General features: G+C 30.5%; 3 protein-coding genes across 11 annotated transcripts; 1 reads left to right on the top strand and 2 right to left on the bottom strand.

Moving 5' to 3' along the window:
- Nucleotides 1-506: 506 nt before the first annotated feature.
- Nucleotides 507-4,858, bottom strand: LOC124422954 (CD9 antigen-like). The gene is made up of 4 exons (XM_046960119.1): nucleotides 4,175-4,858; nucleotides 1,714-2,025; nucleotides 1,369-1,641; nucleotides 507-1,242 (listed from the first exon to the last, which is right to left on the bottom strand). The coding sequence occupies exons 1-4, from the start codon at nucleotides 4,238-4,240 to the stop codon at nucleotides 1,090-1,092; spliced, it is 804 nt and encodes a 267-aa protein (XP_046816075.1). The 5' UTR covers nucleotides 4,241-4,858; the 3' UTR covers nucleotides 507-1,089.
- Nucleotides 3,567-17,500, top strand: LOC124422950 (cholinephosphotransferase 1). Of its 9 annotated transcripts, none has more exons than XM_046960106.1 (12): nucleotides 3,567-3,585; nucleotides 6,721-6,986; nucleotides 7,315-7,462; nucleotides 7,537-7,659; nucleotides 7,757-7,860; nucleotides 9,982-10,116; nucleotides 11,074-11,205; nucleotides 12,656-12,814; nucleotides 12,910-13,035; nucleotides 13,154-13,295; nucleotides 14,057-14,096; nucleotides 16,431-17,500. In XM_046960106.1, the coding sequence occupies exons 1-12, from the start codon at nucleotides 3,582-3,584 to the stop codon at nucleotides 16,486-16,488; spliced, it is 1,437 nt and encodes a 478-aa protein (XP_046816062.1). In that variant the 5' UTR covers nucleotides 3,567-3,581; the 3' UTR covers nucleotides 16,489-17,500. The 9 variants fall into 9 exon arrangements, with proteins under 9 accessions (XP_046816062.1, XP_046816061.1, XP_046816069.1 ...); XM_046960105.1 differs by lacking the exon at nucleotides 9,982-10,116 and adding an exon at nucleotides 8,525-8,659; XM_046960108.1 differs by lacking the exons at nucleotides 3,567-3,585; nucleotides 9,982-10,116 and adding exons at nucleotides 6,476-6,621; nucleotides 8,525-8,659.
- LOC124422957 (39S ribosomal protein L21, mitochondrial) lies at nucleotides 5,005-6,225 on the bottom strand. Its single transcript, XM_046960124.1, has 4 exons — nucleotides 6,088-6,225; nucleotides 5,678-5,800; nucleotides 5,278-5,598; nucleotides 5,005-5,195 (listed from the first exon to the last, which is right to left on the bottom strand). Exons 1-4 carry the CDS (start codon nucleotides 6,185-6,187, stop codon nucleotides 5,095-5,097), a joined length of 645 nt encoding a protein of 214 aa, XP_046816080.1. The 5' UTR covers nucleotides 6,188-6,225; the 3' UTR covers nucleotides 5,005-5,094.
- Nucleotides 17,501-17,691: the final 191 nt, after the last annotated feature.

The following is a 17,691-nucleotide window of genomic DNA, read 5'->3' as shown; positions in this document are numbered from 1 at the left end:
ATGTCTATATTTTGATTTGAAACACATGCACTCTCGCGCGCACGCATACGCGACACACACACAACACACACACTAACACACACACTATAAGAGACAATCGAAATATTTGCTTGTATTTGTACCATGTTCATCACCAAGGCAGTGCATGCATGATTCTTGCTTAAACTTTTTCATGTGTATTTCAACAATAAATAATATCTGTCAATGTCTTTGATTCGCGCAACGCCCCACATCGTCTATTTATTCATTTGAGAAATATATGTTTGTACATGCACATACGTACATATGTATGTATGCATATATGTATGTATGTATGTATGTATGTATGTATGTATGTATGTATATGTATATATGTATATATATATATATATATATATATATATATATATATATATATATATATATATATATATATATATATATTAAAATCGATACCAATCTTTTTTGGTGTATGACTTTGGCCTGAAAAAAGCATACGATGCGTAGGTACTCTAAACATTACATAATTTCTATGTTCTTGAGCATTTATTAAAATATGCGATCTTAAAAATCACACAACGTAAATCTAACTAAATTCGGAGATTCAGTGCAGTTGAGATTTTATCGTTTCAGTCGTTTTGAACCTATTTTCTAATCTCATAAAAGTTATTAAACAAGTAAATGTAAATAATTACGACATTGAAGTTCTTACAAAGAAAAAAGGAGAAAAAGAGAATTAAAAAATACATGAAATACAAATACAAATAAAATCGTAATACATTCTCATAAATATGGAGAAGTTTTGTGCAATACGAATTCTAACATCGTTGATATTGTGTGCCATTAAAAATGATACCGATTTCTTCGCATTATCATAAATAAATTTACGATTCCCTATCCTCAGAAATTTCTTATAATCCATTAAATTATTTCGATTGGTCTTTCGAGTGGTTCTCTTTATGTGTTAAGAATTATACGGGAGAAAGAATGATATAAAATGATATCGATCGATCTTGGCACAAAGTAGAACAACGATATCAGTTAATGCGTTTGAATATTATATGGAAAAATTGGACGAAGAAGCACCCTGAATACAAAACGCAGATCATTTTAGGCTTTATATCTATCCGACGTTCCGCTTGCACAGCATAAAATCAAGGCAAATATTAAACCAAGAAGTTCAAGGATACCGACGGCTATCGCAACGCCGATTACAATACAACTTTGACTCTTCAATGCTTCCACCAATTTGTCTATGCATCCCTGAAATTATAAGTGATAATTAGCACATTGTAAGATGCTTTTTCTCATCAGACTAACGACATAGAGATGATACTTTACCTGTGGATCATTAAACAATAAAAAAAAAACAACAATATCCTAAGTTACCTCGTTATATATAGCAGGGCTAACTATATCTGCTATTTTGAGATTACGAGCTAACTCGCAAGCTACACTGTCCTTATCCTTGCAACAGGATTTCGGTACTTTGTAAGCATTGTTCGACTTCGATGAAACAGTTAAACTAAGAGGAATGGAAGAATCGAAATTGGCATATGTACTGCCAGCCCAATCAGCTGGTCCCGTAGCTCCACAACATCCAAGACCCGATTGAAAGGCATCCACTGTTTGAGTACGAACATCGACGGATCCATACTCTTTCTAAAAAAGAAAAAAAAGTACATATTATAGACGTCAATAAAAAAGGAAAAAAATTGAAGAAATAATAGATACCTTAACGGTGTTGATTACAGATGATTTGACGAGCTCTTCGAGACGCTCACTGTTGGTATAGAGCCAAACACCAGCGGCAATTTGTGCAACTATTACGACCAATAGACAACTGAAAAAGCCTACGAGCATACATTGAGATTCACGAAAAGCTCCGCAACATCCAAGGAAGGCTACCACAAGCATGACGAGTCCAGCAGCTAGCAAGATGTAAAGGCCTGCGTTGAAATTGTGTTGTTCTTGTGCCAAGGACACGAGAAAGGTTTGATCGGTTAACATCCATATCGCCAGGACCACTGCTGCTAATCCAACCGCCTAAAGAGAATCGAAAGGGAAAAAAAAGAAACGAATTACTCCTCCCGGGAGATAGAATAGCAATGACGTAACGAAAAAGAAAAAGGCTCACCGGTAATAAGAAAAATATGTAAAAAAAATTTGTATATCTTGTTAATATTTATTACGTTTTAATATATGTGGTCGAGCCAATATCTCTGTTGGATAGATTTATTATTCTAAGTACATCCTACTTATCTATGTCATACTTCAATACTTCCTAACCTCTCATGAAACTAGGTTAGAGCGTAGGCCGGGAGCATATTCGTTGTATGACGAGAAGCCTATATTTAAACGTGTTTATGTTTATAAATAAAGATTTCGTGAAGGCGAAATAATCGTGAGAAATAAATAAAATGTTCATTTCGTGTGCATTCCGATAAGTAGCGGGATTTCATTGAGATGCGGTATTATATACCTTTCAAATGCAAAAGAAGAAAAGAGAAAAATAAAAAAGAAAAAAAAAAACAGAAAAAGAAAATGCGGATAAGAGTAGAGTAATATTGCAAAATGAGTTTTCGTTGAGCCCAGATGTAATCAATACAGCTGCGCTAGAATTACTCCTGCCGGGAGATAGAATAGCAATGACGTAACGAAAAAGAAAAAGGCCCAACGGTAATAAGATTATTATTTCATGATATCATGAATGAAAAAATATATTTGTTGCTTTTTATTCATTTTCATCTACTTCATCATCTTTATCGCTTAGCGATATTAAAGTGAGTCATAATAGTATTTCCGGCACATAAGACGATGATGATTTCGATTAATTATTACGTAGTACGGTAACGTAATCCATTTATTTTTTTTCTCTATACTTTAACTATGTGTATTTCTTTTAAATGGATCTATGTATTATCCTAGAGAAAGAGAAAAAGGAATTTCCATTAGAATTATGTACGCGACCTGAAACCTGGCTCTTACGAGGAAGTCTCTGCACCAAAAGGACTACCCATTGATGGGTTTTACTGAATGAAAGAAGATTTTTGAAAGAGGAAAAGGAAAGAAATAAACAAATGAATAAAGAGAAACAGATGTTGGGGTCTGCGTTTGACTGAAATCTCTTTTAAAAATGAAAAATAATGGAAAAAGAATAATACACGTAGTGTTGCATATATATATACGCTTGACGACCCATTTCAACGTAGAATGTTTGTCTTTTTTGCTCCCCTTTTATTTTATATACATATTACATATATAATACATCTATGTATTTATTTTTTCTTTTTTCTGTAATTTCTAAAGCTTTTGTTCTTTTCTTTTGTCTAATGAAGTGTGGCCACTCCTTGTTATATGGTAACGTAAACGATCCCTAACTACATGAGTTTTATCGATAATCTCTTACTCTTTATCGATAAATTCGATCGTTTGCGTTTATGTGCGAGTATGCGCGCTTGTCCTTTTTAACGCTCCGTTGTGATTTTATCGTTAAAGAAAAAACAGGAAAAAAGACGAGAAAATACTTGGATATAAAACAAAGAAGTTAAAGATTCTTATATATTTACTCGAAACATTTACGATGTTTGAATAGTAGATAAATGCGTGAGTACATATGATGCGTGAATTGTAAGATACATTTTAGATATAAATTTGTCCTTCGCAAGCATGAATTGCGTTGTATATATAAATAAAACGAAAATATATTTCTTGAAGAAACAACCAACCTAAAGCATCATCGAAGAACTGTAATATAATATAAACGTGTATATACAACTGTATATACACTTTTGTATATACAATTATATATATACTATATATACACGTTTGTATTATATAATTAAATGTAGAACTGTAATATAATACAACAGTGTATATACAATGTGATACAAAATACCGAACATATGGTTATATATATGTATATATATATATATATATCAAATCATACTACACATGTGTTTGTTGAACACATCCTCTTAAAAATATTCTTTTGTATTTTTCTTTTTTTAATAAATTTCAATTGATAAATTTGTATAGAAGAAATGCATATATTATAACATCTACTAAAGTAATTATCAGCAATTATTCATAAATCGCATTACGATGAAATTTCAAGATCTTAGAAGAGACTTCTCATTGGTTGAATATATAACGAGAGAATCAATCCAAAGGGAGATGACCAAAATAAACTCACCCAAAAGACAAGATTCACCCACACGAGGGCGTATTTAATAAATCCGTAACACTTGGGAAGCACCATGTTTTCTTGTTTTTCTTTCTTTTTTTTTTATCTGTTCTTTTTCTTTTTGATTGCTCTTAAACGCGCGTTAAAGAATCGTTGTTAAAAAGACACAGTGAAAAAATGCGTTTTTGACACTGTTTTTGTATGTCTCTCTTAATCGTAAATGAACACTATAAAATATTTGTCGACACTAAGCGCCACTTTCGAACGTTATTACTAACAAATTTCACAAAATTTCTGATGTTTTTTTACGCTTGGTTAGGTCAAAATGTGAATGAAAAAGATGAACTACACACCACGCCACGCAACGCGTCGCGGTCGACTGCCAATCGACAACGTTATGCGTTGCTTCCATGGCCGCGCGCGCCATGGATTTTCACGGCGAAGGCGTGCTCATCTCGTTCGAAAGTCGTACTGACGTCAACCGTTAACAGTAAAAATTACATTGCATTCACGATATACATATGTCCTTCCTCTTTTCTATTTACTCCTGCGCACGCGCTTTTCTCTTTTGAATTTTGAAAGATATCTATTAACTTTAATTTTCGTTTTCGTTTAATACGATTTAAATCGAATCTTTTTATGTGACTATAATCTGTGATAAATATTATTACAAACGTATGGAAAAGTTATTTAAAGAATACAAGAGTTCTTAATAGTACATTGACTATAATGTTTGTACTTTGTGCTAGAATCGGTAAGGTGTTGGATAAAAAGGAGAAGTGATTCTTTGTCTACATCAACAAACATGGTCGAGTGTAGGTACAATGATAACAAAGGGATAATATAGTTGTCTTATCGTTCACGGAATGTTCTTCATCGTATACTATTTTTAATAGATAAATATATTTTTTATACATTTTACTTTGGTATTAATATATTCTATCTAATCCTTCCACCTCTTTCGTTTTATCGATATTGCCGTTTATGTTTATAGAGTTTATTCTCAACATTGTGTGTTGTACTCGATAAACTGAAATAATAAAATGATTAAACAAGTTATAGATAGGTGATAGTTATCTAATATAGTTATTCTTATGTTATTTTTATCTTACAATTTAATCTACGATATTGTTTCCTCTTTTTCATTCTAAAATGATATTTTGTATGTGATAATGTCTTTTCAATAACAGTGGCATCGATTGAAACCAATTCTCGATTTAAAATAGGCCTTCCTACAAGAGTAAAATCAGTGCCGCCAACTAGCAATACTTTTTCAAGTTTTAATTTATCCCCAATTGTAGGAGGCCAATATCCTTGCATAATTATGATGTCATTCTCTGTGATTTTAAATTGTTTGCCACATATGTGAACAATTGCGAACAATCTACCTACTCTATCTGTTGCTATTTGGTTGTTGATCTCCTTTATCACATCTAAAAATGAACTTCTATAAGCATGTGTTCTTAGGTTTTCTTATTATCCATTAATATATTTGTATCTATACAAATAAACCTATCATTAGGTTTTCCTTTTCTTCATTATATTCCGTTACTTCGACTTGATGTTTTGGTATAGCAGGCATCCATGGCAAAAATGTACGATATGTGGCTCTTCCAGGTTTCCATAGACATAGTGCTGGCACAGAGAATAATCTATTACATTTCGTATACAAATGTATTTCTTATACGCAACATTGTATATAGGTCCTTTACAAAGTGTTAAAGCAATATATGTCATATAGTAACTTTATATTTTAAAAAAAGGAACCATTGAAATTTAATTTTATATATATTTTATAGCAAACGTTATATATATATTACACAATTATAGTAAAGTGTAAAGAATTGAGGTTACTTTCAATCTTAAGTTCTAGTAATTGCAATCAAGATCTTTTATATGATTTTAACTGATATTTTTATTACCTGGATGTGTTGTTTTATATAGTGAAGATGGATTTAATTTTTTTAAACAATTATAGGCAGCGAGTCGAAACTCATTTGCAAAGGTAGTTAAAGCCGCCATACTTTTCGAGTTGTAAACTGCTGATATCAAATCATCATCTATTTAATAACACAAAATATGAACAGTATTTCATATTAGATAAAAGAGAGAAAAAATATGTATCAGGAAAAGTTTATCTTACGACTTATCACTGAGTAAACTGATAAAATGATAGTGTTCGATGTAAGAAAGAAGCAAAAAATATATTAATACTTTTAGAGAATAGTGAAAAAGAATTAATATATATTGAAAATATACTAGAATCAAATAAAATTTTGTATAATTAATAAGAAAAGGTATAAAAATTTTTTGAATAAAAAAAAAATCATTAAATTATGATGTTGAAATCAATACTGATTTTATTATGTCTAAAGTCGTATATTGAATTTACGCGCTTTTTTTACAAGCAGAAAGTCTAGTTCCGGCTTGATGCGTACTAGTAGTGCGGAGATGTCGTATGTATTCAGGCAAACGGTTACTTGTTATGTTTAGCAATTGTGCTTGTTCATATTGCGAAGAATCGATGAGTGTTGTATTATTTTAATTCTTTTTAGGCACTTTGAGTAGCCGCGAAATTCGAAATATGCAGTTTTATAAAGAAAAATTACTCTCGCCTGGACAATTGAAGCGATTAAGTGAGCACAAATATAGTTGCACAACTAATAGTCTTTTGGATGCATTTCTTCAACCCTGGTGGGACTGGCTTGTCAGCAAGGTTCCACTTTGGCTTGCACCGAATTTAATTACTATATTGGGTCTAATTGTCAATATTGTTACTACATTAATATTAGTGTATTATAGTCCCGATGCAAAAGTTGAGGTATATATAACCTAAGTTTTCTTTATCATCGCATATAACTAACGATAAGCATTATACAGCATATTATTAAAGATACCAAGATGGTCTATGAATGAATGTTTTAAATATGCTTTTATATTATCTAAATTGCGCATTTATGTTATTTGTTATTTTTCTTTTGACATAATAATAGCAAATTCATGTTTAATGTTTTTTGAACAAAATTTTATTATTGTTATGCTTGTTATTTACTTAAATTTATTTTTATGGTTAGTAATTAATCATTAAGTATAATAGTTAAGATTTACTAAATTGTGTATACTTGTTTGAGATATTATTGTTATTATAGGCACCTAGATGGGCATGTTTTTTATGTGCGTTGGGTTTATTTATTTACCAAAGTTTGGATGCTATTGATGGCAAACAGGCTAGAAGAACTGGTACGTCTACGCCATTGGGAGAATTATTTGATCATGGATGTGATTCAATATCCACAGGTAATTATTTTATTATAACTGTAATGTTAAAACATTATTTTATATTTTTAATTTCATTTATTTTTATTTTTCAGTATTCGTAGCATTATCCGCATGTATAGCTGTACAGTTGGGATATTATCCAACATGGATGTTCTTCCAATGTTTTTGCGCAATGACTTTATTTTATTGCGCGCATTGGCAAACTTATGTCTCAGGTAAACAGAATTTGTTTTCCAAGATATGATATAACTAGATACAGTGTTTTATATATTTACTGTTGATTTTGTATATTTATATATTCTTTTTTAACAGGATCTTTAAGATTTGGAAAAGTGGATGTAACAGAAGCTCAGTTCACCATCATAGGAATACATCTTGTTTCTGCTATTTTTGGACCTAAGATTTGGATGATGGAGGTTGTATCTCTTTTTTCTTGCATTTCATCCATATTGTTGAATTTTATTTGTAGTGAGTCACACATATTCGAAAATTTTTATTTTATCGTATTTTCTCCTATTATTTTCTTTTTAAAATTTTGAGTTACTACAATGAATAGTTTGATCTATTTGCTATGAAAACTTATTTTTATTATGAATAAAGGAAGCACAAATAATCACAAGTAATATAGGCGTTATATGGTTAGAAAACATATATGCGAGGAATTAAGTAGTAAAATGATGACTAATATTTTTCTTAGCATTTCATAAGAATTGGCTAGTCATTGGTAACCTTGCTTTTATAATATGTTTAACATGCTGATGTATTATGTACAAAATAATATTAAAATTACCCCTCCGATATATATTGCATAGTAGAGTTAACTCAAATAGATCTATGATTATTATTATCGTACAGTTTTTGTTTAATTAATTTATTTATTTTTTTCATTTTTTTTTTACGAATCTTACAATTACAAAAAGTGCTATTCTCGTATTCTTTATTAAGAATACGAAATATACACATACAAATTGAATAATAATATAAAAATAAGGAAATAGGAATAGAGAAAATGACTCATGGAGTTTGGAAAAATATATCCGTGTTATTTTTTCATGAGTCTAACGTGAACATTTCTTCCAGATACCATACATTGATGGTTTTCTGTTGAAATATTTAATAGGAGTTATGACAGTGGTGTGTGCTCTGGCAAACTTATATTCCATATTTTCGGTGATTTTCACCGGAGGAGTGGGCAAGAATGGTTCGACTGTGGCTGTAAGTTCGAAAATTAGATTTTTCGGTTGAACATACGGAAATGGGATCAGCATGGCATGAAGAGCAGTGCTGGAAGTACTTCTATATACCGCCAATACTTAACAACTTAATACACATTTTAATTCCATATTCTCCATTGAATTGTTTACGTTGATCCTATATCATCAATTTCCTTGTATAATTACGATTCCTCGCCAATCATTTGTCTAAGTTTCAAATATTTAATGAACTTATTAGTACGTCATCTTACGAACTAAAAAGAGATATTTTACATTTATGCAAAGTATCAAGACGTTATAAAGCCGTTTGAACGTTGCACGATGAAATGCATTTTTTTTTTTAAATTTTTACCACGTAGAGATGTTACGTTCGAATGTAATTTATTGTTCTGTATATAAATATAGGTTCTTAAGCGTTCTTTCATTCGTATTATTACAGTGTATATATAGAAATTTTGCTGCAATTATTTTCTTTTTTTTTCCTTTATTTGTATTTTAATCATTGGTGCTTGGTGTAGAATTTAAAAGCGACGTAATAATATCGCAAATTTAATATTTATTCATCGAGGAGATTTTTTTCCTCGATCAGAATTTTTTTAATTTTACAATATGATTAGTTTTTATATTTCGCGCCGATAATCGAGGTTTTTCCAATAATTTATCATTCTGTTTAATCTCTTTCGATTTGAGATTATCGCTAATTTCATAATTACCTCAATTGGCGTCAAATCGAAGTCCATTAATTAACGTATTAACAAAATTATGCAATATTTGTTTCTTCCTTAGTTTTTCCCACCACATGTCTCCTCCCCTGCTTATACTTTTGCGTTCGTTTCTTTTTGTTGATCGACTACATAGAACAAAATAAACAGTAACAACAACAGCAATACGACAACGACGAAAACACATACACTCTTACTTAGCAATTAATTGTGCTTCCTTTTAAGTATGCCTCTATAAAAAGAGTATAGTAAAGATATTGAATAATGTATCGTCTTCAATGATGATGATCCATATTTCTTTTAAATTGCAACCGAAGAAGAGTGCTGTAATTTGCTCTTATGTACCTCATAATCATCTCATCTTCGAGTATTTTTGGCTTTTCTCTATTTGATCTCATTCCGGATTAGAATCGAATTGTTGACAATCGAAAAGGAATAAATTGGAAGGTCTGCGTTCTTTAGATGACTATAGAGACATGAAGAATTCGTGCCAACGTTGAATACAATCGAGTGTGATAGTAGATATAAAACTCACATAAAAGTTTTTCTCTTCTGCTCTTCACGATCTTCTTAAAGAGTAAGATTTTCTGGATTTGTTTAGATCCCTATGCTCGGTCTGGGCACACTCAGTTGTTACGTGGCAGCGATATTTTACGCGGGCTACGCGCACGTCTTTCTTCAATTTTGTAAAGTCTTTGAATCCGGTGGAATTGGAAAGAACGGTTCGACAATTGCAGTAAGTTCGAAGAAAAAGAAACAAAACAGACCAAACAAAAAAAAAGATTTGATCGCTCGCACAGTATTTTAAAAAATTAAAAACAAAATACTGGAAAAAAATTTGTTTAACCTCTGTTACCTCTGCCAGTGTAGATTAGAACAAACTTTTCTCACCAAATTTTGCAACAGTTTCTTACGCTTGATAATCACTTTTTCTCTGTTTCTTTTCCTCTTTCTCTGTCTTTTTCTTTCTAATATCTAGCTCTCTCCCTCTCTTTTTCTCTCCTTCCCTCCCTCTCTCTCTCTCTCTCTCTCTCTCTCCCTCCTTCTCCTTTCCTCCTCTTTCTCTCTTTCTCTCCTACAATTATCCTATCCATAGTACCTACTTTCTCTATTTTTCTAATTAATCATTTCCATTGTGGGAGGACATATATAACTAGCACCTACCATCTCGAACTGCCTCTGTTAGGGATGAATACGGTATATCTTTTACTTGTATTCTCTGGTAACTTGGTGCACTCTCGTGCAATGCGATGTTGAAAGTCATTTATTTATCGTCATTTCGTACTCGATATTTTTAATCTTATGAGATTGCTTAGGTATCCGAATTGGATTCTGTTTGTGGTTATGGCGATGATGGTCGAGTAGGAGAGCAATATTTCGTTCTTTATTATACAGATATAAAAATTTTGACTATCATTGTGGATGTATCGAATGAAAATCATTTCAAGGGCACTTTATTTCTCTTTCTCTTCTTCTAATTATCTTTCTATTTACATTCCTTTATATATACATACACACAAACACACAAAAACATGCACATATATAATTCAATTTCTCTCTCTCTCTCTCTCTCTCTCTTTCTCTCTCAAGATGCTTAGATATAATAATGAAATGTATTAAAGCGATTAAGAATATTCACTCTGCTTGCTGTTGAAGCCAACTAACGGAAAGATGTTTCGTATCGCTCATGCAGTTGCCATATACTGGCACAGAGGTCAAGATCTTTCCATTATGGATCGCCGTGGGCATCGCTATTTTACTTGCACAAAGCAGTATATCCGTCATTCTTGCCGGTGGTGTCGGAAAAAATGGCTCCACCGTCGCAGTAAGTCAGAGTTTTACAGACATATCTAAATCCACTGTGTAGTGCACTTTGTACATATCTTTTGATTTAGGCCCAACATGGTACTTTGTGTATTATTCGTGTATGCGTTGATAAGCGAGTGATCCGGAGGTAATTATCCGATTAAGTTTTTCTTCGTTACGTTTGAACGTTTTGTAAAGGCTTTGTTGTTTCTTAAGAAAAAAAAAAAGAAGCCAAAATGTAAACATCACAATCTAAAGTTAATTTTACACAAAACATTACAATACGTTACAATGTTACGAAGATTTCTGACGTTCGTGTAGGTTGCTTCTGATATTGGCTAGATTGCAAAAAAAAAAATATATATATATATGCACATATATATATATACACACACACATCGCCTGCTTATTATTTGGCCATGTTCTGTGCTTTCGATCGACGAATTAGTCTCATCTCGTAGTGTCTTGATAGAGGTCGAAGGTTTACAAGATTACACGAATATTTTTCACAAAGAATACTTCTCTACTTGCTTATCGTTATTCATGCTGAACTGGGCCTAAATCTTACAAAAAAGCATCACAGACATTGTTTGTAACACTCTGTTCGTATTCGCCGATGTGTTCAATAAGGTTTATACTACACTCAAAACGCGTTTCTCTTCCTCCCCCCCTTTCTCTTTCTCTCTCTCTTTCTCGTTTAAGGATTTGACCATTATAAAAATTTAGGGAGCATTTTTCTTTATACCTTGTCCTGTTCCACGTTCACTACCGATCCAATGTCAATTTATCGAACAATTCGCGTACGTATCTTGCATGAATCTTTAGCCAACATCGTAGGAACGCCAGCAAAATCATTTGTCGATTTCTGTTGGCTTCATTCTTTTCTTTTCTTTTTTTTTCTCTTTATGAAAATGTCACATCTTTCTCTTTATATATATATATATCTTTCTCTCTTTTTCTGTTTTGCTAGATTTTTATCTTTGTCTCTCGCTTTATCTCTCCTGCAGGTTTTTATGTGTTATATTTCCCTTACTATTTATAATTCTACGCATGAACTCTTGCTAGCACCGCTTGGTATATTTAGAAATAATTTATGTATGCATACAGTCGTTGAGTAATGTCTGCAACAGAGGGACCGATAAATAATTGGAGTTCATAAATATTTTAATCATTCATCATAATGAATAATTAATTATCAGTCTCTTATTATGTTCATTTTTATTATTTTAGTTTATGCCATAAAAAGAGATAAAATTGTATGATACATGTAAAAAAGAAGTTAATGTTTTACATTCAGTTCATTATTTCTGTTCTAACGTTATTTTTATATTTTGTCTGTAGTCGTAATTGAGTAGTAGATGAATATAATAATAATAATAATAATAAGAAAAAGGATCTTTTAAAAGAGTACAAGAATATCTGTCAATTTTTTTGGACGGTTTTATTGCATAACGATAATTGAATTTCAGGGAACATCGGTTCTATCGCCGATCATCCCATTTAGTTTCGTGGTAGTTCCAGCTTTCATAATTTATAGGAAAAGTACTGAACACGTATACGAAAATCATCCCGCGTTGTATATACTTGCATTTGGGATGGTTGCAGCAAAAGTTACCAATCGATTAGTGGTAGGTATATTATAGAAGAATTCTGAAAAAATAGAAAAGTAAATTAGTTCATGTTTCCTTTCATAATATATCACATTGTTTTTCTTGATTTTCAGGTCGCTCATATGACGAAAAACGAAATGCAATATTTAGATAGTTCCTTAATCGGTCCAGCCATGCTGTTTCTTAACCAATATTTCAACTTTTTTATCAAAGAGTACTACGTTCTCTGGTTGTGTTTCGTAAGTGTTCCCGTCTCTTTATCGTCGTTTACTCATCTCGATAAGAACCACAAGCTAAATCCCAAGGTATGAAGTTTTTATTTTTATAAAAAAAATCGAACTGATCTATGTTGTTTAGATTTGGGTCACGTTGGACCTTCTGCGATATAGTGCTCAAGTCTGCCTTGAAATTTGTGATCATATGAAGATAAAGCTATTCAGAATACCGGTGGGGGATCATCGCACTATCGGCCCTCAGCTTAACGTCGCCGAAAAAAATGGTACTAATAGGTCTCAACGTAACAAATTGCAAAAAAAACACCACTAAGACTTACTTGTGATAATAAATGATCTGTATCATTTATTTTATATGTATAAAAACGGGATACATAACGTGTAACGGAAAGTAATAGGTATTCAGTTTAAATTTAACTACTCTAATTGTACAGATATCCTTTGAACAGTACAGCCCATTTGTTATCACATTAATTTATAATATTATATAGCTATTCCATAAACTACTAGTAAAATCCGAATCGGTGATATATCGGTCTTTATCGTTCATATTTACGATGATCATCGCCACATATATAGTTTTAGTAAAAGGGAAAGAAGATTACGAGTAAGGTGTAATTTGCTCGAATTCATAAATAAGAAAAGCTGTCCGTAGCTGGTCAAAGTCTATCTCTTTTTTAGGCGCACGGAAACATTTTGTAAAATTAATTGCATCTCGATTAATGATCGATGTAGTGAACCACCATGAAAAGATATTATTTAAGATTCGGTATTTAATGGGAAAATATATGCTGGTTGGTTGCTTGGTTGATTAGAGTAGAAAAAAGAAGAAGGAGAGTATAATTTGAATTTTCTGCGGTAAGATAAAAATTCGCGCTGATGCATTACATCACGGTTGAGTAATGTAAGCAGGTGCACCTTAAGTCATTTCTCTTTTGCTAATTTACATAAAGATACATACATATAAATACAAGTATATTATAGAGATTATCGAAATTTATTTTGATAATATTTCTGCCTTTTGCAGAAATGTCCTTTGTAAACTTTGGAGATACTGATATACATAGGTATTAAGTTCATTATGATATAACACTCTGGAATGAGATAGATAATATTTATTTCTCAATATTCTTTCTATGTGATCGAAATTTTTTCCTGCACCCGAATACAGTTTGAATACATTTTATATATATATATATATATATATATATATATACACACATATATATCTACTAAATATAATATATGTATATGTATATGTATATATATATATATACATATATATATATATATATATATATATACATATATATATATATATATTCACACCCGTATATATATATACATGCATAAACATATGCATATCTTTATTTATGTGTGTATATATTAATATAGATTATACTTTTTTCACCGATAAAGAAAATATAGAAAATTAGATGGTCTGATTTTTAATGGAACTTAGTTGCAAATTTAATTATTTCTTTCTAGAAGACACTTTCTTGCACTACACGTAATAAAATCATGGCATTTGTGTGTAATACTGTCACAGGTATCTCGTGAACGTACACTTTTTCTTTTAATAGTATATCTGTATACGTATCAATCTTGTACATATAATATTAGTCGGTAAAATGAAAAAAATGTTGTTCTAGGAATTGCGTTGACGTTAAATCATATAGAAAATATTAGTATAATCGAACGAGATAATAATATCGTACATATTTACGTAACCTATTAAACAATTTTTATTACGATTATTAGAGACTTTAATTATATCTTAAACCTAATGTTACACATTTTCACCTTTGTGTCTTTAGCAATGAAATCCTATTTTTATGCATCGATCGAGCTTCTTTCAGAGTAATGTCATATACTAATTTGATTGTTATCTCGCGTAAAGCATTTCTCTTACAACATAACTGTGCTTTGAATCATCCTTGATGAAAATTTTTTCCATTTAAAACTTTTCCCATTTTATTTCCGGGAGTTATTATCAAATGTTTTAATGTACCTAGGAAATTGTAAAATAATGTATTCGATGAACGATTTTACCATCAGATTGTTACACATTAATGATACGAAAAAATTTTAAGATAATTAAACTGTTGCAAGTGATCATTTAAATAACGAGAGAGCAACTTTCTGCTTGGATTATTTATTTATTTATTTTTTTTTTAGTTAAAAAAGAAAAAAAGAATAGAAAAATAGTAAGAGAACGTATTCGGTAGAAAGTTCAAATTTTGTGCATCGACTGTATCTTTATTCTTCTTGATAAACGAGTTTACCACCATTTGCCATTTTTCATTTAATATAACCAATCTAATCGTAAAGCTACTACATATTACGCTTATTATTCTGTCTCTTTTTGCACTTTTGAAAAAAAAATTGAAATATGCAAGGTAGTATGCTTTGTTCACACTATATTCTTTGAACTTTCTCTCTCTCTCACTCTCTCTCTCTCTCTCTCTCTCTCTCTCTCTCTCTCTCTCTCTCTCTCTCTCTCTCTCTCTCTCTCTCTCTCTCTCTCTCTCTCTCTCTCTCTCTCTCTCTGCGGCTCTCCATTTCTTTCTGTCTTTCTAATAGTTGTCACGTAAGTATGTCTATTTTGACCAACAAATAAAAAAAATAATAAGAAAAAAGAAAACGAACAATTCGACTTAAAAATTAATTTAAAACGAAAAGTCATATGACTCTTTTTTTTATCTTTTTATCCTGTTCTTCTCATTCATTGATAACGTTGCCACAGTCAAGTGTTAAATCAAATGTAATTATCAAATAAATAGTTTTAAAAATATACAAAATATCCTTATATTTCTCTTTCGAGAAATTGCACTTCTTTCTTGCATGGAATTATTGCGATGAAACAATTATCACGTGTTCGTTAAATTTTATATTTTCTTATAATGCGAGTTATTAACACATTTATTATTAATCTATATAAAACAGCATGTTTTGTATCTAATAATTTTCACTATTAACAATATTTATGCACAGTAGCATTTATAGATGCTTGCTCTGCTGCATGTATAGCTTGCATCCATTTTTAAAATCAATTAGAAAAAAAAAATATCTTTTACAATCTTTTTTATTTGTGATGATATTTATGTGAAACATTTCTTTTCATTTTCATTATTTAATAATAATTAACAATTAATTCTATGTAATAATTAAGATGATGATTGTATCGGAATGCTTAAATGTGTTCGCATGGAAAAGAGAGATGGTGTTGAAATTTTGTCTACCTTTTTTTATTTTTTTTATTTTTCTTTCTTTGTGAACTTTTGAAATTTTATAAAAAATATCAGTGAACGATTTTATGAGAAAAACGTAGATCATTATTACAAATAAATTTATTTTATCGTCTTATTTGTATTGGTATGCATGAAGAGTTTTGTTTACAGTTCACATGGTCATCGAACAGGAGCCGCTGTTAAACGAGGATTATCATCATGGCTCTGATACCGCCCTCGACATCTGACGTTTACCATAGCGTATGGTAACATCGATTGTACCAATATATTAAACATATTTTATTTACGAATTGTATAAAAAAGAATCTACACGCAAGGAGTTCTTTACTTAATTATAATGTCTGGGTGTAAAAGTCGGATGTACAGTATTTTTTACTAGCGTTGAAGAATTGAAAAAAAAAAGGTTTTTGTATACTACAAATCATATGAAGGAACGTTTTTATACGTTTCCTAAAATTATTTATTTATTTCTATTCTTATCAGCAGACGTTGAGAATTTTTCATTGCAAGTATATTTCCGTTTTATCAACTGATTATTTGTAAAGAAATTAAGCAAAAAAATGATTGTAATTTTTCTTTTTAGTTTTGAAGCATCATTCTTTTAGGTTTCTTTCTATTTTTATTTAAACGATCGTATCTTTAAAAAATTGTCTATGTATCAACATGACAACGATATGCAGCCCGTTGCTTCGATAAGGTCTCATTAATAATAAATAAATAAATATATATATATATATATATATATATATATATGGTATGTATATATATATATATATATATATATATATATATATATATATATATATATATATATATGTCTATGAAAAGACTCGGGCTAAAATTATTGTATTGACTTATATATATACAACATACATATTTATGCACGTTAAAAGTGAAAAAGTTAAGTAAAATTAATTAAGATGAAACATTGTATAATCGATGCGACGATGTAAATTCTTATATTCAATTATGCATCTCTATAGCTACGATCACAAATGTAACCAAACGTAAGGATTTCAGAAATTCGTCGTTTGGAAATTGCGTTGTGCTAAAAAAGAAAATAGAAAAATAAAACAAAACAAAACAAAAAGTATAGGTAAAAAAGAAAAAAGAAAAAAAAAGAAAAGTTGTAAACTTTTCACCGTCCACTGATAAATTTATCACAGAGCCGGAATGTAAATGGTAAAAGTAATAATAATATATGAGATCCTCAAATTGAACAGCTGTGTCGATTTAATTCTCGTTAAAAGAACACGTCGGTCATACCAATATACATACAATATTTCACGTATAAAAACGTAAATTAGTTACTCTTTACTTTCTTCCAAGGAATAAAAAAGAAAAAAAAAATCAAGCAGAAGAAAATAGTAAAGGGATTAACTCAGAATAAAAGGGCCAGTTTATCTTAAGA

The sequence above is a fragment of the Vespa crabro genome, chromosome 3 (genome assembly GCF_910589235.1).
Source record: "Vespa crabro chromosome 3, iyVesCrab1.2, whole genome shotgun sequence".
Lineage (NCBI taxonomy): Eukaryota > Metazoa > Arthropoda > Insecta > Hymenoptera > Vespidae > Vespa > Vespa crabro.
The sequence above is the reverse complement of the archived record's forward strand: the minus strand, read 5'-3'. Positions and strand labels throughout refer to the sequence as shown.

Excerpts from the sequence above, each read along its gene's own strand:
- LOC124422950 (XM_046960106.1), top strand. Across the intron at positions 7,463-7,536 it reads ATGTGATTCAATATCCACAG|TATTCGTAGCATTATCCGCA; the intron begins GTAATTATTTTA and ends TTTATTTTTCAG. Across the intron at positions 10,117-11,073 it reads AGAACGGTTCGACAATTGCA|TTGCCATATACTGGCACAGA; the intron begins GTAAGTTCGAAG and ends TCGCTCATGCAG.
- LOC124422954 (XM_046960119.1), bottom strand. The coding sequence starts at position 4,240 with ATGGTGCTTCCCAAGTGTTACGGATTTATTAAATACGCCCTCGTGTGG. Across the intron at positions 1,642-1,713 it reads CTGTAATCAACACCGTTAAG|AAAGAGTATGGATCCGTCGA; the intron begins GTATCTATTATT and ends TTTCTTTTTTAG. Across the intron at positions 1,243-1,368 it reads GCCCTGCTATATATAACGAG|GGATGCATAGACAAATTGGT; the intron begins GTAACTTAGGAT and ends TTATAATTTCAG.
- LOC124422957 (XM_046960124.1), bottom strand. The coding sequence starts at position 6,187 with ATGGCGGCTTTAACTACCTTTGCAAATGAGTTTCGACTCGCTGCCTAT. Across the intron at positions 5,801-6,087 it reads ATATAAAACAACACATCCAG|CACTATGTCTATGGAAACCT; the intron begins GTAATAAAAATA and ends TCTCTGTGCCAG. Across the intron at positions 5,196-5,277 it reads ACAATATCGTAGATTAAATT|TTTATCGAGTACAACACACA; the intron begins GTAAGATAAAAA and ends TTATTATTTCAG.